This window comes from Hyaena hyaena, unplaced genomic scaffold, assembly GCF_003009895.1.
Source record: "Hyaena hyaena isolate Hyena2069 unplaced genomic scaffold, ASM300989v1 scaffold_28, whole genome shotgun sequence".
NCBI lineage: Eukaryota > Metazoa > Chordata > Mammalia > Carnivora > Hyaenidae > Hyaena > Hyaena hyaena.
The window spans coordinates 4,168,133-4,193,270 of NW_024080660.1; the positions used below are offsets into that span (position 1 = coordinate 4,168,133).

The following is a 25,138-nucleotide window of genomic DNA, read 5'->3' on the forward strand; positions in this document are numbered from 1 at the left end:
TTGGAAATAGGGCCTTTACAAATTAAGATGAGGTCATTGGGTGGGTCTAATCCCATCTGATTGTGTCTGTATACAAAGGCTAACTTGGGACACAGACACACATGCATGAAACACATGTACACGCAGGGAGAGCACTGTGTGAACACGAAGGCAGGGATTGGAGGGATGCCCCTACAAGTCAAGGAATGTGGACGACTTCCAGCAAGCTAGGAGCAGCTAAAGGAGGCACAGAAGAAATTCGCCTTCTCAACCCTCAGAAGGCACCCACTCTGCCAACCCCTTGATCTTGGCCTTCTAAGTCTCCAGACCTGTGAGCAAATTCACTTGTTTGAGCCACCAGCCTGTGGTGCTTTTTTTTTCAGCAGTCCTAAGGAACTGAGTACTTGTCTTTGTGCCCCCATGACACCACTCCTTACAATTCCAGTGGCTCCTCCTCCTCCTCCTCTCCCTCCTCTGAATGTTGGCCCAGACCAGAGCTCGGTCCACCCACGTCTTTTTTTCTAGCCTCTCTAATCTAGGTGATCTCAACATAATGCCGATGACGTCCATACCTAAACTCTAGGCTGACCTCTCCCATGAGCTTCAGATTCCATTCTCCAGCCTCACCACTGGGATGTCCACACATCTCAAACTTATCGTGATGAAAACAAAACTTAAAAAAAAAAATAATGTTATTAAGTAGGCTCCATGCCCAATATGGGGCTTGAACTCAATGAGTTCAAGAGTCGCATGCTCTACTGACTGAGCCAGCCAGGGGGCCCAACTCACACACTTACCTGACTGAGCCCCCCAGGAGCTCCCCCAAAGCAAAACTCTTCATTTGTCTCCCGCAAGCCCATCTCCCCCACGCTCCGTAATGCCCCCAGTCCTCCTCCCTCAGGTGCCAAGGGCCTGAACTCAGGAGTCACCCTTGCTTCCTCCCAGCTCCACATCTAATCCATCAGCAAATCCTGTCAGTACTACCTTGCAATTCACGAATTCTCTATCCAGAGTTTACCTGTCCCCACGCTGCCATTGTCTCCCTCCCAGACTCCTGCAAGGACCTTCTCTGCCTCGACGTCGTTCTGTCCAGTCGTGCTTCAGTGGCCAGAATGACCTTTTTAAAATGTAAATCGGAGCACTGCAGTCCCTTCCTCAAACACTTAGTGTGGTGGCAGCCCCATGGCCGGAAGAATAAACTCCGGAGTTCTGATTGACTTTAAAGCTAAGTTCCAGTCTCTCCCTGTGAAACCCTCTCTGCCCACCCGGCCCCTCTCTTTTCCTGCCCTGAGTCGCTGCACTGCGGTTCTTTGTTCCCAGTCTGCCTAGCTGGATGGGGACTTCCTCGAGGATAGGATCTACATCTTTGTCATTTTAGCAGCCACAGTGCCTGACCCAGAGAAGGCCATTCGTGTGATTTGTTGAACAGATACCTCAGTCTGTCTGTCGCACAGAGGTCCCAGCCACCGAAGTTATCTCCTGACCTAAAAACGCTGCCTCATTTTGACCTTTCAAGTCCTACAGAATCTTTGCCCAAAAACCCCAGCCAGTCAGGCCACTTCATTTCTGCCACCTCTCCCTGAACCCAGAGAACCCAGCCCTCCTGGGATCCTCTGGCTTCTCTCGTCCCTGAGCAAGTCCTCCCAGCTCTCACCCCCACCCCCTCCCTCAGGGTGGTTCAGATTTCTGCCCCATTTGGCCAAGAGATTTCCTCAACTAAGACTCTTGCCAGATTCAAGTGTAACTTTTAAAAGGCCCACTGGGACTTGTCCAGAACTGCAGTGACATCTCAAAACCACTTAGACACACGCATGTAGGTAACACTTCCCACTGTTTACTACTCAAAGTCCCCTGGAAGCCTCACAAAATTTCCCCATGTGACATAGGACACCCCCCTGGAGAGTTTTGAAAACTTTTGGGTGAAATGCTGGCACAGGGGTCACATCGCCTCCTTCTTCCGTTTGGCAGGTTCTGGGTTATGGCTCTGTTCTGATGACTTAATAGTTGTAGGGCATCTCAGAGGTGGTTTCCTCTTTTAGAAAATGGGGTTGGTTAAATATCATGAGGCGGTAAACTTTTTAAAGTTTATTTATTTATGGAGGGGAGGGAGGAGCAGAGAGAGAGAGAGAGAGAGAGAGAGAGAGAAGCCCAAGCAGGCTCCGTGCTGTCAGCTGGGAGCCTGACGGAGAGCTCAATCCTGTGAACCTCGAGATCATGACCTGAGCTCAAATCAAGAGTACGATGCTCAAACGACTGAGCTACCCAGGCGCCCCTAGGCAGTAGAATTCTTTTTTTGTTTAATGCATTTTTAAAAACATTTATTTATTTATTACTGAGAGATAGAGAGAAACAGAGCATGAGCATGGGAGGGGCAGAGAGAGAGGGAGACACAGAATCCAAAGCAGGCTCCAAGCTCTGAGCTGTCAGCACAGAGCCCGACACGGGGCTCGAACTCACAAACCGCGAGATCATGACCTGAGCTAAAGCCAGATGCTTAACAGACTGAGCCATCCAGGAGCCCCAGCAGTAAACTTCTTAAATGCAGAGATTGTCTTAATTTGTCTTTATAACCCTTAGGCTGGTACGGGGCCCAAGGCCCAGGGCCCAGTACACAACCCTAGGAACAATATTCTTTGTGAATGGAGGCATCACACTATGTAGCACTGGTAAGCATCGTACATGGTTGTTGATAGAATTAATGAATGAACCAAATGACATCATTTATATTAAAACCCTGTGAAAACTAACAAACATTATGCCAACTTAAAGGACTATATTAAACATTACCTATGAGTTTGCACAAGGTTTGGAGTCAATCCTAGATTCCAATTCCAGATCCAAGGCTGACTGGCTGTGTCCTGAAGAGAGGTTATACCAAGCTTCTGTTTCTTCATCAATAAAATGGGGATATGACTACTCACCTGATCACATTGTTTGGAGGCTAGATTTAGCTAACAAGCGTCAAATGCCTGGGGCAGTGCACCCATGCACAGCAAACCTCCCAATCGTGAGACCACTCCTATCATTATTTTCATCTTGTATACCAGGTGTCGTAATGTAAACATCGACCAGTTTTGAAAACAATAGTTTTGTTTTTCTCAAATGTCATTTATTAGAAAATACAATTCCAGAGAAAGTAGCGGCTACAAGGGAAGCGGGTACAGTAATACCTCTTTAAATCAGGGGCAGAGAGGGTCAAAATAAAATGAGCTACAGGCAATAAGCCAGTAACACATCTCTGGTCCATCCACCCCCGCTCCCCACTTCCCTCAGCCCCTCCCCCACAATGGCCATCTTGGCCTCGACATTTTTTAACCTAAAAGTTTACCTTTCCCTTGCTACCCTGTGGCTTCAGTGAGTGGAGCTTCTTTCTCTGGTTATGGAATGAGTCAGCAAAGGGGGGGGGGGGGATTTCTGATTCTTGGAGCTGAGAAGGAAACTGGGGGGTACAGTTCAGAGTATCCTTGATTCCCTCCCTGCCCCGATCCTGGGGTACATCCCGCCAATTCTGTTTTAAAAAGTTAATATCAAACTCGAAGTCTCTCCCTCTTTCTTCCAAGGAATACAACCCTTTGGAGTAAAGCACAAGAGTGAATCTGAACTCCATCCGGAAGGGAATAAAAAAGTGTGAAAGACCAGAGACCAGGTCTCGCTCCTCGCTCAGCTCCCGGGGATCGACCAGCCCCTCCGATCCAGCCTTCTCACAACCAAAGAACATCGCTGGAACCCCCCACCCCAGGGCCCCTGGTCCTCCACTTAGGGCATCCCTTTGGTTCCAGACGAAATAGGTTTATGGCCCCACAGAATGAGGGAAACTTATTTTTAAAAACTGTGACAGAAATGGAGTTTGGGAAGAGCAGCACACAAAAAAAGGGTGGTGGGGCGACACTGGCATCTGCGGCCTAGAGTCCCCTTCCCCAGGGCCTGGATACCCCTGCAGGGAACCAAATCTGAGGGCACAGGCAGCACTTTATGAGGCAGTTCCTGCCAGGGAACAAGGAAGGGAGAGAGAGAGACCTATGGAGGAGCACCCCCAGCGTATTCAAGGGGACCAGGTGGTCCCCAGAGGGGCCGTGAGAACGGAGGGGTAGAAGACCGGATTCAGAGTGAGGCCTTGCAAAGTCGGGGAAGATGAAAGGAAAAGCTCCCCCTGAAAGAGCCCAGGTCCCTGAACACAGGTCTTCTGTGGGGCCCGTTCGGAAGGCCCTTCCTTACACACGTAGGTATCACACTGCTCTCCTTTGGAGGCAAAATCAGAAAGGCCCGCAGCAAGCCTCAGTCCAGCACGCCAGCCCTTCCCGTCCCTCCCTGACCTGCGCTTAGGGAGGGCTCTAACCAAGGACCCACTGGGCCTCTCCCCGAATAATTCCTATAGACAGAAAACACAAAACGGAAAAACCAACAAGCAAACCAACAGAACCCTAAGGGGAAAGTCCAATAAGAACCTTAATCATACAAAAAGTCCAAAGTCTTCCTCGTTTGCCTTCCGAGGCATATGGAAGTTCCTTCTCACGAGGCTTCCTTGTCCAGTCAGGACAACATTACCAGTTCATTTTTTAAAAATAAAATTAAAGACGCCCCCCCCAGAACACTACGTCATACAGCCCACCCCACTCACCCCCAACCAGGCATTGCTCCCTTGACACAAGGTAAACTTAAAACTTCGCTGCAACCTCACAGCTTCCATGCAGCTGCTCCTCGCAACCGACCCCAATGCGGTCGGCAGAGGAGGGGACAGCAGGGAGCATCTCCCTCTCCCCACCTGCCATCACAGGGGCCCCATCCGCCTGGACAGAGGGGAGGCCCGCCAGGGGCTCTGCCCCTTCACAAGGAAAGGGCACATCGAGCAAGGGAGAGTCCTCTTCCCCCTGCACCCCCACCAGCCTGGGGTCCTGGGGGCGGGGGGGAGGGCTCTGCTGGGCTCACAAGGTCTCGTGACTTCGAGATCCCAGTGCAAACCAGCCAGTCTTCTCCTGGGCCAGGTCCAGCTCTCGAAGGCGGATGTGCACCTCCCCGAGAAGAACGTTCTCCCAGAATCCTTGCTCGCTTAGCACGCTCAGCTGCAGCTCCCGCTGCTGCAGGTCTCCCTTGGGGATGCCATCGTACACCAGCTGTGGACACAGAGATCGGGAAGAGAGGGGACACAGAGCGGGGAGACGGTTAAATCTGTGGTGGTCTGATCTGGCTGAGGCTGAGATGACTTATCTCCCCAGCCAGAGTCCACAGGAATAGAGAAGGCACTCGGAACCCAAGAAGAGCTTTATAGAACTTTGCTCTTTTGGGGGCCTGGCTGGCTCAGCCAGAAGAGCAAGTGATGCTTCATCTTGGGGGATCTCGGGGTCGTAAGTTCAAGCCCCAAGTTGGGTATAGAGATTACTTAAATAGAAAGAAAGGAAGGAAAGAAGGAAGGAAGAGAAAGAAAGAAAGAGAAAGAAAGAAAGAAAGAAAGAAAGAAAGAAAGAAAGAAAGAAAGAAAGAAAGAAAGAAAGAAAGAGAAAGAACGGACGGACAAACTGTTCTTTGCTTAGAGTTCAGGAAGGTGAAGCCTTTTAAAAATTTTTATTTAAAAGTTTCCTTTTTTTCTTGGAGCACTTGGGTGGCTCAGTTGGTTAAGCATCTGACTTTGGCTTAGGTCATAATCTCATAGTTTGTGAGTTCAAGCCTGCATTGGTCTCACTGCTGTCGGCCCAGAGCCCACTTCAGATCCTCTGTCCTCTTGCTTCTCTCTAACCCTCCCCAACTTGCGCTTTGTCTCTCTCAAAATAAACTTTAAAAGGGGTGCCTGGGTGGCTCAGTCGGTTGAGTGTCCAGCTTCGGCTCAGGTCATGATCTCACAGTTTGTGGGTTCGAGCCCCGCGTCGGGCTCTGTGCTGACAGCTCAGAGCCTGGAGCCTGTCTTCAGATTCTGTATCTCCCTCTCTCTCTGACCCTTCCCTGCTCACTCTCTCTCTCTCTCAAAAATAAATAAAAACCTCAAAAAATTAAAAAAAAACTTTAAAATAAAGTTTCCTTTTTTCCATTTTTTCATTTTAGAGAGAGAGAGAGAGCGTAAGCAGGAGAGGCGTGGGGGAGAGAAAGGGGGGAAGGGAGAGGGAGGGGGGAAGGGAGAGGGAGGGAGGGAGGGGGAGGGAGGAGGGGGGGGAGAGAGAGAGAGAGACAGAGAGAGAGAGAATCTCAAGCAGGCCCCATACTCAGTGCAGAACCCAACGCAGGGCTCTATCCTACAATCCTGGGATCATGACCTGAGCCGAAACCAAGAGCTGGATACTCAACCAACGAGTCACCCAGGCACACCATAGATAAGGGCTTTTTATTGGGGCCATGGCTCATTATCAGCAAAGGACCATCAGGCTCCTCTTCCCCACGGGACAGGGCCAAGGCCATGCCCCAGCTGTGGAATCCCAGTCCTAAGGGTCAGCAAACTTGTTTATGTGAAGGGCCAGACAGGAATACAGTCTGGTCTATGTCACAAGCACGCAATCCTGTCGCTGCAGCATGAAAGCAGCCACAACTTTATTTCCACAGACAGGTGTCGTTAGCCACCCCCAGCCCCTCCCCCACACACCATCTCATTGTAGGTGGGGTTGCAGGTTTTCCGGGCCACTTTGGTTTTCTTCTTAGTGGTTTTCTGAGGGTCAGGAAGGAGGTAAATCTTCACATATGGGTCTGGGTCATTTCCATCCTGGAGCAGTTGCTACAAAGGGAGTGAACGTTTTTACAAATATTTAAAAAAAAGAAGATTCATAGGTCTGTGTCCTTATTACCATTCCTGTGACCACAACCTGATCCAGACTCTTCTCCCTCACAACTGGCTCCTTGCAAGGCACCGTACTTTGTCTGCTTCCCAGCTCACTCCGTTCTGATAGAAATATCTACCATGACGTGTCCTACCAAAACAGCAATCGACTGCCTATTAAACCCGGTCTATACTTTCATACAAGTGCTTGGAGCATGCCATAACTTGGTCTGTTTTGATTGAGCCACCGTGTCCCCAGATTTCTTCCCGCCTTGCCCAATGTCTTTGTCTATTTTGTCATTTGATCCAAGCAACCCCCAAGAGGTGGAAAATGAGTCAGAGAGATATTAGGTTGCTTGTTGAAGGCCAGCCAATTAGTGATTCAGCCTGCCTGATCCTTTTTAATTAGATCTTGTCATGTCTGCTCAAAACCCTCCAATGGTTCCCATTGCGCTCCGGAGGCCTGCGCCCTCTCTAGCCCCGTCATCCACTGGTCTCCCCTTTGCTCTGCAGCCTGCAGCCACAATGGCCCCTTGCAGCAACCAGCACATCCTGGGGCAGGCTCCCGACTCAAGGACTGGATCTAACTGCTCCCCCACCTGGGACAGTCTTCATCTCGTTCCAGCTTTGCTTGAACACCTCCTCATCAGTGAAGGCTTCCCTGACCACTCTTTATAAACCTGCCACTACTTCACCCCAATATTCATTTCCTGCTTTATTCCTCTCCAGACCACTTACTGTTACCTGGCCCGCCATGTATGTTACTTGTCTATTTGTCTGTCTGCCTCTTTCTACTAGAATGGGGGCTCCCTGAAGGCAGGGATTGTGTTTTATTTACCCTTAGATCTAGAGCTAATAAGTCAGTGCCTGGCACACAGCAGGCACCTGATGAGCATTTGTTGAATGAATGAATGAATGAAGTTGTAAGAGCGAAACCCAGGCTGCTCTGATTCCAAAGCTCATGCTTCTGCCACACACCAATGTCCCAACCTACAAAAGTCCAGCACATTGCCGGTATTTAATACAAGTTCCTTCCCATTCTACCCCAAATTTTGTAACTATACACTGCCTTGCTTATGCTCTAGGGACGTCATGCAGCTGCCTTACCTCTACAACCAGTATTAAGCCCTTTGGGCCTCTTCCTTATAATCATCACCATGATTGCCACAACACTCATACCAGGCATTCCGTCAAGTGCTCCGTATGCACTATTTCATATAAACCCTCCATAACTCTAGGAGGTAGATGCTAACATTATCTTCATTTTAATAAGGGTCCGAGCAATTAGGCTACGTGCCAAAGACCACAGTAGTAAGAACCTGTATCTGGTATTGCTTGCTTGGTCCTATCTTAGGCCTGGCCTGGCAGCAGGCCCACCGGGCGTATTCGGTAACTTTTGTGGTTACTCGAGTGAGAGGAAGAGAGAAAACTTCTAACCAGTCAGGAAACTCCCAGAAGAGAGATAAAGTACCACGGGGAGACTGTGTGTCTACTTACCAAGCCCCGGATGTGCATCACCATGATGAAGAGTTTATTGTTTTTGTAGGAGATGGACAACTTCACCTCCCCTCCCACCTTCCCGACAGGGCGGGCCCATGAGCCATCTGGAGGGACAAAGAAACCAAGGAAGGTCACAAAGCAGTCTCATCGCCACCTGGTGCAGGCAGATGTTGCCGTTTTCCTCTACCCCTTCCCCCCGCCGTCCCTCCGTATCTTCCTGTCAGGTTCCTGATACCTGATGGGGGAACTGTCAAGTGGTCTGTGAATGCGATTTAGAATTGGGTTGAGATGTTCTATCAAATTTGTGTGGTGTAATCACCAACCGGATATCCTGCGCAGGGAGCCAGGGGCCCCACGGCCTGAGTGGGAGACCCGATTCTCTAGCCTGAAGGCGAAGAGACAGAGGGGCGAGGAGAGGTGACCCCTGGGAATGGTTCCAAGAGGCGGGCAGAGTGTCACAGAGAGGGTAGCGTACCTGAGGACTTGGGAGCTGGGCTGGTGCCCGCAGCCTTGTCGTCTCGGGGCAGGGGGTGGAAGAAGGTGTACACCAAATCACACTGAAATGATATCAGACACAGAGTCACTCTTCCAAGAAGACAACGGCCCCATAGAAAAAGGAAAGGGACCATTCCAGATTTAAAAAGCCTTGAGAAAATGGAATAACCAAATGTCATGTGTACTTCTTGTTTGGATCATGGCTCAAACCAAGCAGCTGTAAAAAGACTTCTGGGGATGGTAGGGAGATTTTCAATATGGACTATGTATTAGATGATATGATACCATAGTTATGTAAGAATACATAGTGAGTATTTAGGAACAGAATGTCATGATGTCTGGGATTTACTTTAAAATACTTTATACAAAAAAGGAAGCAAATATGGCAAAACATGAACTGTTTGGGTGATGCACATACAGGCACTCATTATACTGTTTCTCTGCTTTTCTAGATGTTTGAAAGTTCTGATAATAAAAAGTTCTTTAAAAAGGAAAAAAACAGGGGCGCCTGGGTGGCTTCAGCTTCTGACTTCAGCTCAGGCCATGATCTCACAGTCTGTGAGTTCGAGTCCCGCATCAGGCTCTGTGCCGACAGCTCCGAGCCTGGAGCCTGCTTCAGTTTCTGTGTCTCCCTCTCTCTATGCTTCTCCTCTGCTCGCATTCTGTCAGTCTGTCTCTCTCTCAAAAATAAAATAAGATAAAACATTTAAAAAAAATAAAAAGGAAAAAAACAAACAAAACCAAACCTAAGTCACATGAGTTCAAAAGCAGCCTGTTCTTTTGTGCCGTCCTCTCCCCTATGGACACACATACACCTTTTAAGAAGAGAAATATCGGAGGCAGCTCTGGACAGAGACCATGAATCCTACTCTGGAGAATGGTTCCTAAGTCTAGTAGGGAAAACAGAAACTAAAATGTGTGCAAATACCTACTCTAGTATTCATAGTGGGTAAAAAAAGGACGTAATCTAAATATCTCTCAAGAAGCAAATGGTGAAGGAAGTTTTGGTATTGCAGGTCAAAGTATAATTTCATATAGATATTCAAAGTTCTGATTATCAACACCAAACGAGAAAAATACTATCGAGTAATATTGGAGCTATGACCAGTATAAAACAAGAAGAGTCACATTTGCCTACAGACAAATAGGAAGGAAACATTTAAACGGGGTTAGATGGCCGGTCGGAGGATGGGGCTCCTGAGGCCTACATTTGTTGTATGCCCATTATAATACCAAACTACAATACCCTTTGTTTAAAAAAAAAAAAAAAAGAAAAGAAACCTAGGTAAATACACATTCAACCTGCTAAAAAATCTCCTTTCCTTCCTAAGGTTCTGATCAATCGTAGCATTCCAGGACCGCCTCTGATACCTGTGCCCGGCTACCCAGGTTCGATCAGTGTGTTTCCCCACAGGACACCAGACACTGGAGCCACGTCCCCGCCTCGCCTTCCTCTCTCCCTCCCTCCCCCTCCTCCTATTCCTCATCCGCCCAGTCAGACCCAGAACAGCCAAGTCCCATCTTTGACCGCCAGGGGGCGCGCACCCTCCCTGCTTCCACAACATTCCCCCTGACCAAGCCAGAGCGTCCGGAAAAACCCACAGCAGCGTGCCCACTCACCTCGGCCACCTCCGGGGCAGCGTGGGTCAAGTGCCAGATGTAGCGGTTTAACTCCTCCCTCCGCCGCTCGGCCACAGCCTCTCCCCGCGAGCGGCCAATCACGAAGCGACTAGGGAAGCTGGCGGGCCGCGGGAAGGCAGGAGGGGCAAGAAGGGCAAAGAGAGTGAAGAGGCGACAGGCTTTTGTCACATTTCATCAGCACTTTCGGCGACCTGACCCCCATGTCTCACTAGCTGGCCCCATTCCTCCCGCAGCTCGCGGGGCCTGCTCCAGCGTCACACTCCTTCCCACAGCATCTCACGCCACAGTTCCAGGGACGCAGGACAAGAAAACCAGGCTGCTGGGCAGAGTCCTGTGGCTCCCCGGAGGAGCCCGCAGTTTCCCCGGATCAAGGTCAAAATGCATTTGAAAAATCATTTAAAAAAACTGTGGTGACATACACATAACACAAAAATTACCATCTTAGCCGTTTTTAAGTGTATAGGCTCAGTGGCGTGAAGCACGTCCAAAGTGTTGTGCAGGCGTCACCGCGTCCCTCTCCAGGACTCTCATCTCGCACAACTACGACTCTGTACTCATGAAACAACTCCCCACTCCCCTCCCTCCCTCCAAGCCCTGGTAGCCACCACTCTACTTTTGATCTCTCGGAATCTGGGTACTCTAGGACCAGGTATAAGTGAAATATTACATAAGATTTGTCTTTTTCTGTGACTGGCTTATTTCATTTAGCAAAAGGTCTTCAAGGGTCATCCATGTCACAGAATTTCCTTCAAGACTTAATAATATTCCATCATAGATAGATATATACCAAATTTTGCCTATCTTTTACTCTTTAAAAGATGAGAAACTTTGAGGGGCACCTGGGTGGCTCAGTCAGTTAAGAGTCCAACTTGGGCTCAGGTCATGATCTCATGGTTGGTGAGTTTGAGCTCCATGTCGAGCCCTATGCTGACAGCTCGGACCCTGGAGCCTGCTTTGGATTCTGGGTTTCCCTCTCTCTCTGTTCCTCCCCTCCCCAAATAAATAAACATGAAAAAAAAAGACAAGAAACTTTGAAACCAAGATTCGGTCAGTCCTCTGCCTTTAGAGCCAGTTTTTTCTCCTACTGGCAGCAGGGCTCAAGCTTATTTTCAAGGCTGGGCTGAGAGAGTCAGGGGATGGAGGGGGCACTTGTCATCACAATGAGTGATGGAAAGGCCAAGGAAACCAAGCAGATCTTAGCAAGGGTAGTCTGGGGGTCCCGCAGTCCCGCCCACAGCTGGTCTGCTGTCCCTCCCCAGGGTCTCCCTGTGCAGTGGGGAGGGGGAGCAGCTACCTGGGCAACAGGGAAGAAGGGAAGAGCAGCCGCAACTTATTGTGCAATTCCTGGAACTCCTCAAACGTCCGCTGGATGTAAGTGGCCTCATGAGCATTCTCTCGCATCACCTTGACCACATAAATCTGCAAAGGTCCAAGTGTTAGACAGTACCTGCCAAACCCTGTGTACCCAATGAAGGGAGTAGGTAAGGGAACAGAAGGGTGTGTGTGTGTGTGTGTGTGTGTGTGTATGTGTGTGTGTGTGTGTGTGTGTGTGTGTTGGGGGAGTACACTTTCCAGAAGGAAAAAAGCAAACGTGCCTCCACAGGAGAAGACGATAGATACTACATCTCTGCAGGAATCTGAAAGCAAAGATTTCCTGCACATGTTTCAGAAGACCCTTGACCCAGAGGGACTAGCCACTCAGTTCAGCTCCCTGATTCCAGCAATCCGCTCAGGCACGGACAAGGGAGGGGGTCTGTAACTGCACAGTCATGGTGATTGTGACTCCCAGCACGAGAGGCTCATGACTCCAGGGCCCACATGCGGATGTGAAGAGACACAATCCCAATATGCTGGGGGCCGTGGGGGCAGGGCAGGATCGTACTGGAGAAAACACTTACATAGCCCTTGTTGGGGTGGAAAATCTTCTCGTGGCGGCAGAGAAAAACATCACTGATGCGGCCAGAGCTCTTGAGCGTGTGTGTTCGGGGGGCAAAGGAAAGGGTCAGCCGGTCGTCTGAGCCCGTGAATTTCATCTGAGCCAGATTGTGGATGAAGAAATTGAGTTTTGTGGCCACACTGCCCAGGCTGGACTCAATCAACCTGTTGGTGCAGGATGATGGGAAGGAAGAGATGTAACCAGGGCCGCAAGTCCCCACTGGCTGGACACAGTCAGCTCCACGAATAGCCCCCTGACACCACAGACCCACATGCAGCTCAGACAGAATCCTTTCCCTGTGTAACATCCTCGTAGGGTGCGCGGCGGGCACACAATCATCTACGTGCAATTTGTTCATGTGAATCCTGGGGTCTTATCTCCCCCTGCTGCCCTCCTGAGCTACAGACGGTTAAACCAAGGTAGGAAGGAATTAGGGATGCCACCACAGGGTCAGCATGTAATGTCTGCACAGAGTACAGTGATGCCTCACCAAGCACTGTTCCATCTAGAGATTTCAGATCAAAAGGAGAGGGTCTATGTTAGACCAACAGAGAAAACTCTGTTCTCTAAGCTCCAGAGAGTGCATGAGAAGCCAGAGACATCACCACACAGACAGGGGTGTAGACATCAGCATTGGGACACTTCCCGGCTTTCGTGCGGTGTGACTAAACACACTGTCAAATATGGGAATGTGGGACTCCGTGTTTTGATAAATGGAAAGCTTCTGACCCAGAGAGCTAAAAACTAAGAAAAACCCACAGTCGTCCCACCAACGAAGTCTTTGCCCAACACCCGGCAAGAACGTAAGAAAGACACGGCAGCGGCCCCTGAACACAAAGTTCAGCACCAGTGACTGAATCAGAGAAGTCAGGTAACTTACAAAGTCAGAGGCAAAGTTCACACAACCGCGTGTTGCCGGCTCTAAGCTCTGCCATCTGAGCTAAGCCTTTCCTGTCTCCCCAGCCCTACCCCTTCCCCATACTCCCCGAGGCGGGCCCCAATTTTATTACTCTGGGTGGGCGGAGCTGTTCTGTGCACAGGGTATTACCTAGTGAAGTAGGTAGTAGCATTGGCTTCCGTGTCCTGAGGCCTCAGGGCGTCATACACGTATTTGAGGTCCTCAAGGTCTGAGAGCTCGGGGATCCCACAGGACAGCATCTAAAAGAAAAGCGAAGTTGGAGATGGGGGGGCACCCAAAACAACTGGGAGTTCTTGCTTCTTCTCCCCCTAAGGCAAGATTTTCTATGGAGAGGCTCCCCAAACCTCTTAGGAGGTGGTAGGTAGACAGGTGCCATGGGCGGTGGCTGGAAGGCCAAGGAATGGAGGGGCTGGGGCAGGAAGTCAGACACTGCAGAGACACCGCTGTCCCCAGGAGGCTGGGCCCTGCCTTTATCTAGACCTCAGAGAGAAACAGATTTCCAGAAATCCTCTGAAGCAAGACAGGGGAGTCTTGAAGAAGGTGCCAGATGATAGGAAGGAGGGGTTCAGAGAGATGGAGCTCCTCACCAGGCCCAGAAGGTTGAGGAAGAGGTGGGTGTGCTTGCGAATGAGGTTGTAGGCTTGGCAGCAAAGGTCGACAAAGTCGTGGAAGCGGCTGGAAGGCTTGTCACCTCCGTTGATGACATACGCCATGTCCGAGGTGAAGACAAAGGGGGCGCGGTCCCTGGGCCGAGGGGAACATACAGGTAGAAGGTCAACACGGAGGAGGAAGCCCACCTGGTGGGGCACATCAGAGGATGGTCCCCCGCGTCACCTGTGGGCACCTGGAGAGACGGGGCTCTAACTGTATCCTTTTGCTTTTTCTACCTTAATCTTAAATGATCCTCAGAGACATTCTTCATCAACTCCCCGTCTGTGAGCTACGGGTATTTGCTCGCGGGTATCTGCTCTATTCCCTTGTGCTGTGGCTCAGGCTCCTTTCCCTGCGCTCACTCCTCAGCAAGGAGGGAGAATAGCTGGTCCCCACCTTCCTCCACAAGGCCTTGTAAGGCCGTGACCTCTCTCTCAGGCTTCTCTTCTCCCGCGCTGCTTAGCTCAGGGACCAAAGTATAGCCCCTTTCATCACAGGCGTGCGTCCAGCTCTGGACTGTTTCTCCTGACCTCCCGGCCCCCCGCCCACCCCCCCAACAGCCTCGCTTCAGGAGACCACTTACCGCTTGATGTTGCCAAACATCTGAGCGTGGCCCAGGAAGCGGCCGAAATCTATGTGGAACATGTGGCCGGTCGTCTTCAGCATGATATTGTCATTGTGCCGGTCACAGATGCCCAAGACGTACGTGGCCACGCAACAGCCAGCACAGGAGTAGATGAAGTTCTCCACGGCCTGGGAGGGAGGCAGGCAGAGGGGACGACAGGACATGAAGCTGGCTCCGAGGGACTCCAGGGGCCACAGCCGGACGGAATTCGGCCAGCCCTGCCCTCTCCCTCGTGAGCCCCAACAGCCCCTCACGCTGCCCGTTCGGCCTTCACCGTGTACGGACATACACACACTCAGGCACAGAGAAATGTCTCTCTCCTCTTACGGGGTACAAGGAGACGGAGGGCTTGTGTGTCTATCTCCACCACCTGATCTGCAATCCACCTTCCTCTGCACCTTTCTTTCTCCTTAGGGAAGCTGGTTGGAAAGACCATGAACTCATCTGGGAGCCCAGACTTGACCAGCCCCTACTGAAGAGACCTCATCAGAAAGGAAGAGTCCTGTTTATGACATTTGGGAATGTCATCTGAACTCAAGCGCAGCACTGAGGCAGTCAGCTCAACGGACCCTGCTCAGAATTCGTCCAGGCTTCTCCCTGCCCCATACACACCTCCCGTACCCAGGGTTCTTGGTAGCAGCTAAATGCTAAACTAATTAAAGTCATTTCACTCCAAAGAAGAGCTGAGGTGGCTCAACACTCCTAGGAGTGTTTCACACTTGAATATCTGCATCTCTACTTAGTAAACTGTGAGGATATTTTTAAGTTTAAAGCAGGAGGAGAGGGGCTAAGGGGTTCGATCCACCTTATGTGATCGGGTCAGCCTCTGTCCCCTTATTTGTCTTTCCAAGAAGTAAAAATAATGAAAGTAGCACATGGACACCTTTCACCCCCTGAATCCTGTTTGTGAGGTTTATAGGAGTCCTAAGAAACAAGAAAAGTTTATCAGCAGAGGGCAAAAACTGTTGTAGCCAACGAGGAATGGACCGACTCAAGAACGAGAGAAAGCTTTCCAGATAGGGAATGTGTGCCCCAACCCCAGCCTCTCTCTGCAAACTTCCACCCATCCTTCAGGGCCTTGAGTCCCAGGCCCTCCCAGCTCCCACAGACCCCTCTCCCACTGAGCCCCAACAGCCCCACTTGCTACTGCTGTTCACTCTATGCTCATGCTTTTCTCTCCCCGGGGTTTTGGGGCTCTTCTCTCCCTGCAGCTCCTTGGCCACACAGGGGGTGCCTGGGTGGCTCAGTTGGTTAAGCGTTCGACTCTTGGTTTCAGTTCAGGTTATGGTCTCACAGTTCATGAGTTCAAGCCCCGTATCAGGCTTCGCACTGACCAGGCAGAGCCTGCTTGGGATTCTCTTTCTCTCCCTCTCTGCCCCTCCTTTCTGCCCTTCCCTTGTTCACTCTCTCTCTCAAAAAGATAAAAACTTATAAAAATATATTAATAAAAAAATAGCCACCACAAACCCCTCACCACTTGTCTAATCAAGCCAGGTGACTAATCCACGGGAATCTAAGAACAGAAAGTCTATGAAATCACAGAATGCACCTTCTGAAAGAAAAAGACCATTCCTAGGAAAGGGAAATGGATGACTGAAGACAAACCACTTAAGAAGGAACACAACCCATCACCTCCCGGTCTGGACCTGCATGTCCGTCAGCTTGTCTTCCTGCCACAGACACTCTTTCTACCCTGCACTCATTCTGTCTTGACTCACAAGATAGCGATATGCCTGTGGGTAAGTGACTCCTGTCTCATCAGCTGAGTTCAGTGGAGTATTAGCTGCAGGAAGTCCCGGCAGAGCAAGGGAGCTCTCCTGATTTAAGGGGTTTTCACTTGAAGGATGCAAAGAACGCTCTTTGCTGAGGCAGTGGCCAGCGGTCAAATAGCTCTAAGTTCTTTCCTACTGGACGTCATCGGAAGAAACTACCAGCACCATTCTAGCAGAAAGACTAGAGGAGCTGAGAGTTACTAGAGAGCTCCCTTTGAAAGACTGATACTAAACACAAAGACACAGAGTTGGTTTCTCTGTGTATTCTTGCTGTACATACTTCCATCATACTTATTATGACTTTTTGTTACATTGGCCAGAAGAAATCATAATTCCAGCACCAAGCACAGTGGCCATTTACTACCTGAAAAATGTATATTAGTAATAAATAGTATATGGGGTGGAGGGGCACGAAGAAAGAATCCACATCACTCCTCTCCCAGGGTAGAGGACCTTGAACGTAGAGAGGGTGGGTTTTGAGGGATTAGGAAGGGAACAGATGGCTGGAGCAGAAGTTATGAGAAGACAGGAGGTGTGGCGGGTGATACTGCAGGGGTAGGTGGGGCCGAGTCACCAAAGGCTTTGTGTACCACGAGATGGATGCTGGACTTCTCTTCTAGGACATATGGAAGTGACATGAGTGGTCTATACTTTATTTAAAAAAAAAACAAAAAACAACAACCTCTGACATCAAACAGAGGATAGCCATAGGAGGAGAAGATAGAAGGAGAAGCATTCCAGTGGTTGAGGGGACAGACAGCACAAAGGTGAAAGAAATGGAAAGAAAAGAACAGATGTGAGAGATACCAGGAAAGGAAAATCAACAGGGCTTTGAAGAGCAGAGGGGAGGCAGAAGGAAGCTTTAAGAAGATTCATGACTCTGTCCCAGTGACTGCACAGAGACTCATACCATTGATTGACAGGAAAGACACAACAAAGCAAGGTTCAAGGGAAGGAGAGACAGAAGGTTTGTCCACACGGGAGTTTGAGGGAAAGGTGAAATACAAGTGGAGGTATCCAGCAAGCAGGTGGCTCAGGGCAGAGAGCTTGAGGGATAGAAGAGGGAATGGCTTTGGAAGACGTCAGCAAATGGGTGGGACTTAAAAGTAATAAGAGATGAAGGGCTGGCACAGGAACACAAAGAGAGAACCACAGGCCTGGAATTAAATCCTGGGGAATGCAAACATTCAAGGCCATCTAGGATCATCTCATTAGATCTTAACCACACAAACATTCGGATCATAATTCGGCTGTTCCTGTAGGTTTTCCCTCAGGGTCAAGTAGTACTGGGGTCCCCTTGGAAGTTAAATGATATGAATTAGCCTTCTGGTTTACAGTCAGTCTCTTATGAGTTGGTTATCATGACTTAGTTCCCTACCCTAAACTAAATGAACACAGACCACAGCCACGGAATGGCGGATCAGCAGGCCACCAAGGCCCTACCACGTGACAATGGCCCACCTGAGGAACAGGTCAGCCTCGTTTCCTATTATCTGTCATCTCTAACCTTCATCCTGGCTTCTGCTCATAGCCTTGCCTCAAAACAGCGCTGTCACTGGGAACCACTGAGTGAATGTTAATTCACAGCTATGAAAAGAGGGGTTGGATTAAAATGATCTCTAAAGTCTCTTCCAACTAACCCTTGCTCTACAAAGTGCCACCGATGCTCTCTGAGGACACGGCAGGCGCTGAACGGGATCCACGATCAGGAGAGATCCAGGCACTTTCTTGAAAATCGGCCCCCCTCCTCCAAAGCTCACTCCGCCAGGAGGACACAATGGCGGTTTCCCAGTCACAGGCCAGCGGATTTTCCCAGTCAGCTTACCACGGTCATTTGCCCCAGCCCCGAGATATTTGGAGGCCCCCATCACCCAAGTGGGTTTCCCTCCTCCCGACCTCCCATCCCCTCTGTGTGGGTGCAGGTCTTGTATTAACACAGCAGTGTGCCCGAGTTGGGCGCGCCCCACCCCGCCTCACCCCTACCCCACCCCGCCTCGCCCCTACCCCACCCCGCCTCACCCCTACCCCACCCCTACCTTCTCATACTCGTCCTCCCCGGGGTTATGTTTCTGCAGCCAGTCCGCCAGGGGCCGGTCCTTGAAGGAACCGGTCACCCCGTGCTCCACCTGGATCTTGCGCAGAGTCTCGGCATTGGGAATCATCTCCACCATCCCTGGAAGAGGAAGCATGGGTATGGCAGTCCAGAGCAGAGTGAAGGGGACCATGGGGACAGAACCCCAGGAGCCTGGCTGGATGCTGCCTATCAGTTGGGCTCTAGGATATTTAGACAAAGTCTGATAGTAAGGGGAGAAGGATAGCAGTGGAAGGAATACCATTCCCCAAGTCTCACAGTCCACACTGGAACCCCGGGACTCTTTGGTCTCCCTTAGAAACAAAAAAAGAATAGGGGCGCCTGGGTGGCTCAGTCGGTTGAGTGTCCGACTTTCGCTCAGGTCATGATCTCGAGGTTGACGAGTTCGAGCCCTGTGCCGGGCTCTGTGCTGACAGCTCAGAGCCTGGAGCCTGCTTCGGATTCTGTGTCTCCCTCTCTCTCTCTCTGCTCCTCCCCTGCTCATACTCTGTCTCTCTCTCAAAAATAAACAAGAAATTTTTTTAAAAAACAACAAAAAAGCAGCAGCTACGAACTAATTTTTACTACTGGAATTTTCATATACACATATGAATAATGTTCATGAATAATTATTCATATATATGTATGAACATTTTATATACACACACTCATGAAATGAGAAAGGTATCATGAAATCATGTATAACCATTACCCAGCTTCAAAAATTAATCAACATTTTGCTAATCTTGTTTCACCTTTCACTCACACAACCCTGCTTTTTCCCTCCTTATTGGAGGGTTTTGTTGTTGTTATTTCCAAAGTAAGCTCTGCGCTCAATGTGGGGCTCGAGCTCATGACCTTAAGATCAAAAGTTGCATGCTCTACCCACTGAGCCAGACAGGTGTGTCCTTACAAATCTCAGGCCTGTCCTTTCATTCATAAATATTTCAAGTACATCTAACAAGGACATAACCATCATGCCATTTGCACACCCAAAAAATTAATGATTATTCTTTAACATGACCCAGTCTACATGTGGATTTCCCCCTAGTGTCTCAAAAAAATCCCTTTCTACGGTTGGTTTGTTTGAATCGGGACCCAAAGTCTACACGATAGGTCTGGTTGTTATGTCTGCAAGTCTGTTTTATTTATTCCAGTTTCTCCCTCTGCCGTGCCTTCCTTTTAAGGCCATCCCACAGCTTCTATTGAAATAATCTTGCCCATTTCAATTTTCTGGAAAAGTACACAGTTCACGCTGGGAGATGGGCAGAAGGGTAGAAAGCAAAGGGGTGCCGTCCCCCACTCCCAAACTGACCTCTCCCCCGGCCCGTGGAGAAGCAGCGGAAAATGACCATGCGCATATCCAGCCCCTCTTGGACCCAGATCTTGCTCATGATGCGAATCATCTGCAGGGTTAGCATGTCCTGGCGAAGATCGTCCCCGCACTGGATGAAGAAAATGACCAGAGCTCACCTCCACCGCCTCTTCCGGCTCCCAGATCCCCCCAGGAGGCCCAAACAGTGACAGGGGACTGTCCAGTCTTCCCACCTCCCGTCTCAGCTCACACCAGGTCAAATGGCCAGAGATGGGCCAGGAATCACATTGTGCCCACGTGATGTTCTTGCTCTTTCTTCAATCCCACATCCCCACCTGAACTGAATTCAAATTCCTGATCATCAAGCCTTTCTTAAATTTGAGCATTTATACCTTGGATGTGGAATTTACACACAGCCAATAAATAAGTTACAAAGTCACATACATGTATTTCACACCCCGCCCCCGAGATTATGTGCTCTCTGACTATCATTTACTTCTCAGAATCACGGATATATGGCTGCATCAGCTAGAAAGGACCTGAGGGTTCAACTAGTCCAACCTGCACCTGTGATCTCAATTTCCTTTTCAACCTTGCTGTGTGATGCAGTCAATCAGCCTCTGCTTGAATGCCCTCGGATACAAGCAGATCATCACTGCATCCATTCATTATCGGGACAGCCCTGCCTCCTAGAAAGCTTTTCTTTCTGTACACGGAGCTGCCAGTTGTCTCACTCTACCTACCAACGTTCTGTTCCCAGCCCGCGGGGCCCACGCAGAATCAGTCTGTTTCCTTTGTCACCTGATAGTCTTTCACGTATGAAAATGGTAGGACCGAGGAAGAGGAAGAGAACGGCCCTGGGGCTCCTGACACCTTCGACCCCCCTTCTCACCCTCCCTCTCCCACGTTCATCCCACCAGGCTTGAGTAGTGTCCTCACCTTGAAGATGACACGAATGTTCTCGCCCAGGGGATCCACGTTTAGGAAGGAGAGCTTGAGGGGGACGGCATTGGAGTTAAAGTAGGAACAGTCCTGCCACGGGAGAGAAGGTGGTGACGAGGGTCACGAAGGAAGATGGCCTCAGCCGTGTGGGTCAAGTCAAGCTGCCGCCAGCTGGCCTGCTTGCTGTTTGTGCCAGGTTTCTCGGGAGCCCACACTCCTTCCCTGCCCCCCACACCATTGCTCCGTCCACTGCCCTGCTTTAGTTTGTTACAGCCTTGGCCCGGACATCCACACTCTCCTCCCTTCAGCAGACAACCTACTCGTACGTGACTCCCATCTACACCTCAGTCTACTCCTCTGTAAAATGGGGCTCACAACAGTACCAGCTTGTAAGGTTGTTAGGGTGAAATGGGATAACCTGCGTAAGTCACTCAGAACAGCATGGGCACAAGGTGGTACTAGGCAGTGACAGAGGACAGCTGCTGTCATTATCAGCAGCCTGGACTTAAACCCAGCGGCATCAGCCCCCGACCCAGTTCCTCCACCCTGTGCAGCCGTCAGACAAAAGTCTGTACTTGCGAGCACTGGGAAGAGGCCCCGGTATGCCTTTCTTCCTCATATCCCTCAATAACCAGGGTGGGAAGGCCTCGCCTCCATTGAGCCCTCCCTGCTCTGAGAGCCCCAAATCCCCCAGTCACTCACCCTGGGCACGACGCCCTTAACCAGCAGACTAGGGCTGAGTGGCAGGCGGCAGGAGCCGTTGAGGGCAAAGAACTGCCTCACCTCCTCCAGGCCCGTGCGCAGGATCCCCTGAGAGGGAGGGGGGAAAGAGTGGGGGGAGAGGGGAGCCCATAAGCGCCACTCGGAACCAGGCCTCTCCTGGGGTGGGCGTCCAGGAGTGGTGGTATGAAAACCGCCCTGTGAGAGGTGTGGACAACCCCCAGGAGACCATGAGGAAGGCAAAGCACCGCAGCCTGGGGTGTGGTGCCGGGGACAGTGTGTGAGCAGCAAGCCCGGACAGCTCTGAGGCGAGGCAGATGACACAGCAGTGTGGGGCAGGCCACAGTAACCAAGAGAGCAGGTGCATCTCAGGGGGTGGGGCTGCTCAGGCTGTTGCCAAGAAAGGCCAACAATGTGGACTTTAAATTCTCTCAGTGTTTAAACATGGGCATCCAGGAACACCATTGGCCCAACGCACCCTGGTTGCCCAAACAGATAAAGGTGCCTCCTCTGGGTAGCAGCAGCCCTGACCTCTGGCTCACAGCACAGTGAACAAAGTAGGACTAGAATACAGCCCACACTTGCCCTCTCTGGCCGGGGGCTCTTGTGCAGTGAACAACTTATACAGATGTGCTTAGCACATTTTAATACTTTGCAGGCCAAACAAAACACCCATCCATGAGCTGTATCCAGCTAGCAGACTGTCAGTTTGTGGCTTGCGGGTCAGAGACAGAGGCACTTCCTTCCAGTCCCTAAATCACAGATGGTCAAGTGCCAACCAGCTGGTCAGGATGTCTAAGGGGTTAGTGGTGAGTGAAAAAAGCCCGGGATTCACCTGCCGCGCAGATGGGGCGGCCTCTCGGACCTGCTGGGCCAGCTTCGCCAGGGTGTTGACAAGCCAGCACTGGCGGTTAAATTCCTCTCTCAGCCCCTTGCCACAGCAGCACAGCAGGGCTGCCAGCAGGTACTGGTAGCGGATGCTGAACTGGGAGTCCTTGAGGCCATCCTTCAGCAGCCTGCAAGGCAAAGGGAGAGCAGAGTCAGGACACTTGGGATCAGAGGCAAGGGTGTGTGATGGGGGGAGGGGTCAGATCCGGCTCCAGCTCCCTGGAAAACCCACCCCAAACCTAGGAGAAAAATAGACTCTGTGTGCAGAGCTTATACAGAGGTGTTCGTCCGCCTCCCAGTCTGCCCACTGTGCCTTTAATTAGAGCTCAAAGCCCTCTGTGTCTCATTTCTCCTTTATATATATATATATATATATTTTTTTAAAGGTTTGTTTATTTTTGAGAGAGAGTGAGTCTGGGGGAGGGGCAGGTAGAGGGAGACAGAAGATCCGAAGCAGGCTCCATGCTGACAGCAGATAGCCTGAGGCAGGGCTCCAACCCAAGAACTGCAAGATCGTGACCTTAGCTGAAGTCAGACACTTCACAGACTGAGCCACCCGGGGGCCCCTCTCCTTTACATTTCTGCCATGTGTGGGTGGAAGGGAGGGCCAGGGATGACCCTCACTGTGCCCTTGGGCCTGAGACCCTAAGACCCTTGGACGCCCCTCCCCCTACCGAGGAAAAGGTGCTAGCCCACGGCCGCATAGTAAGTTAGCAAGTTAGCAACACACAGGGACCCAGATGGCTCAGCTCCCCACCCCTGCACAACCGAGAGTAAAATACTCCCGAGGGAAATGTCTGCCTCCCACCTCCACACACGGTTTTACCAGAAGAAGTAGTGAGTCACTCTCAAGTCCGAGATGGCTCGTTTCAGGAGGAATCGCACCAAGGGGCTGTCCAGGTAGCACTCATACTTCAGGGCCTATGGAGGGCAACGGGAGGAGGAGGATGGACTGACTGCCTTCAGTCTACACCCGCCACCGTCCTGGGGACGCTGGGTTCCACAAGGACAACGCAGGCTGACTTGGGGCCCAGGGAAGGGATCATCAGAATTGGAGGGAAGGCCGGTCCACCCACCTGCACGAGCTGAGGCAAGTAGTCAAGCAGCTCAGCATCCGACAGCGAACCGATCCACTGGACGGCCATACGACGCACCTCCTGGTCCGGGAAGCTGCAAAACAGAGCAGGGCACCCTGACGACCCAGCCGTGGGCGCCGCGGCACAGGAGTGAGCAAGCGCCCTCAGTGCTGGGCTTCAGAGACACAGGTGGAGAGAAGGCAAAGTCTCTCAGAATCTGCGATCCGCAGCACCCCATCTGGAGAGCAACCCTTGAGAAGGGCCCTGTCCCCTGGTCAGAGCCGGCATGGGGTCACGGGGGAAACAGGAAGGTGGCCACCGTCATTCCTGGTAGGATCTAAGGAAAACCGGACAAAGCCTTCCACCCCATTCCTGAAGATCTTCTCCTTAACTCCCACTGTGCCAGAAATTCCCGTCATCAGAGAGCCCCTGTGTGGATTAAAGCACGAGTGTGTCTCTTTGGTGCCATTGTTTAATGCAAACCCAGCCAGGTGAAGGATGGAGAATCACAGAGTTTCAAATAAGCCAGTGCCCCCTTGGCAGAATTTAGTTTAGCAGAGATTAGCAAAAACGTTGCCTCAAAAAATCCTGAAAGCAAGACACATGGATTGGGTCCATCTGAATTACTAAGAGCAGCAAGAAAGAAGCCAAGAATACTGGGGACCATCTGGAAAAGACAGCCCAAGGGTCCGAGACTGAGAGACACGTGTCCCCAGAGGACCCTTCAGAGGGAAAGAGAGAGAGAGAGGACTTTAAAATTGAACTGAATGATAAGGTTTGGGTTACACGGGGGCATGTGTGCACCTGTCATGATGGAACAAGTATACAGGTTAAGGCTCAGGCATTTCCTTGTGTGTAAATTTTGCCTCCAAAGAAAAAACACACATTGAGTTCTAGTTAATGATATACATACGCTGGAGTATTTGGGAGGAAGGGAGGACATCTGCAACTTAGACTAAAATGTATTAAAAAGTAAGATGGATTGATGGATAGATACATACACAATAAAGCAAATATAGCAAATAGTTAAAATGGTCTGAATCTAGGTAGTGGGTACATGGATGTTTACTGCCAATTCTTCAGTTTTGTAGTATGCTTGAAAAATGTTCATAATATTTTACTTATTTTCAAATGCTTGAAAAATGTTCACTGCGGGGAAATGAGACAAAGAAAAGGCAAAAAGGAGAAGTGAAAGAACCCTGAATTTCCTAGCCCACGTTACCATTTTCCCTGGGGGACTGGCTCGGGTCAGTAACAAGCAGGGCTAATCCCCAGCTCCCAGAGGGAACACACAGTCAGGAAAGGCGGGTATTGCGACTCACGTGGCATGCAGGAGCCCCAGGGCATCCTGGTGGTTCATGTGGGTCCACTGCTTCAGGAGAGCATAGGTGTCGGGCAGGCAAGCCCACTCCCAGCTGGGGGCACTGGCGAGCACCAGGGGGAGTGAGCTCACCTCCGAGTGGCAATAGTATCGCTTCTCCCACAGGCGCTTCTTGTCAGCATCAGTGAGCCTACAGGTGGGGGGTTGTAGGGGAGGAGGTGAGAGGGGACGCCTTCAGCCAGAGGGCAGAGTACCCACTCTCCAAGAGAATGCTACATATCCAATTCAGTGGTCCCCAAAGCTTGCTGCACATTACAGTCACCTGGGGGAAACCGTGAAGTCCCCATGCCCGGGCCACAGGGAATACCAGCTGAGTCAGACAGTCTGGGGAAACCAGGCGTCGATAGTTTTAAAAGATCCCTAGGGGCGCCTGGGTAGCTCAGTTGGTTAACCGTCCAACTCTTGGTTTCAGCTCTGGTCATGATCTCATGGTTTCGTGAGTTTGAGTCCCGCATTGGGCTCTGTGCTAACAGCATGGAGCCTGTTTGGGA

At 50.7% G+C, this 25,138-nt stretch overlaps 1 protein-coding gene across 3 annotated transcripts in view; it reads right to left on the reverse strand.

Annotated features, from left to right (window-relative positions):
- Positions 1 to 3,066: 3,066 nt before the first annotated feature.
- The window catches only part of PIK3C2B (phosphatidylinositol-4-phosphate 3-kinase catalytic subunit type 2 beta), a 67,780-nt gene continuing 45,708 nt past the window's right edge, over positions 3,067 to 25,138 (reverse strand). For all 3 annotated transcript variants that reach the window (XM_039227522.1, XM_039227521.1, XM_039227523.1), the window contains 18 exons: positions 24,589 to 24,777; positions 23,267 to 23,360; positions 23,017 to 23,111; positions 22,138 to 22,318; positions 21,285 to 21,392; positions 20,580 to 20,672; positions 19,641 to 19,770; positions 18,291 to 18,427; positions 14,441 to 14,610; positions 13,794 to 13,950; positions 13,336 to 13,445; positions 12,250 to 12,451; positions 11,646 to 11,770; positions 10,331 to 10,448; positions 8,691 to 8,772; positions 8,213 to 8,319; positions 6,545 to 6,673; positions 3,067 to 5,090 (listed from right to left, as the gene is read on the reverse strand). In XM_039227522.1, the coding sequence (XP_039083453.1) occupies positions 4,902 to 5,090; positions 6,545 to 6,673; positions 8,213 to 8,319; positions 8,691 to 8,772; positions 10,331 to 10,448; positions 11,646 to 11,770; positions 12,250 to 12,451; positions 13,336 to 13,445; positions 13,794 to 13,950; positions 14,441 to 14,610; positions 18,291 to 18,427; positions 19,641 to 19,770; positions 20,580 to 20,672; positions 21,285 to 21,392; positions 22,138 to 22,318; positions 23,017 to 23,111; positions 23,267 to 23,360; positions 24,589 to 24,777 (2,416 nt within the window). In that variant the 3' untranslated portion in view covers positions 3,067 to 4,901. The remainder of the gene's footprint in view (positions 5,091 to 6,544; positions 6,674 to 8,212; positions 8,320 to 8,690; positions 8,773 to 10,330; positions 10,449 to 11,645; positions 11,771 to 12,249; positions 12,452 to 13,335; positions 13,446 to 13,793; positions 13,951 to 14,440; positions 14,611 to 18,290; positions 18,428 to 19,640; positions 19,771 to 20,579; positions 20,673 to 21,284; positions 21,393 to 22,137; positions 22,319 to 23,016; positions 23,112 to 23,266; positions 23,361 to 24,588; positions 24,778 to 25,138) is intronic.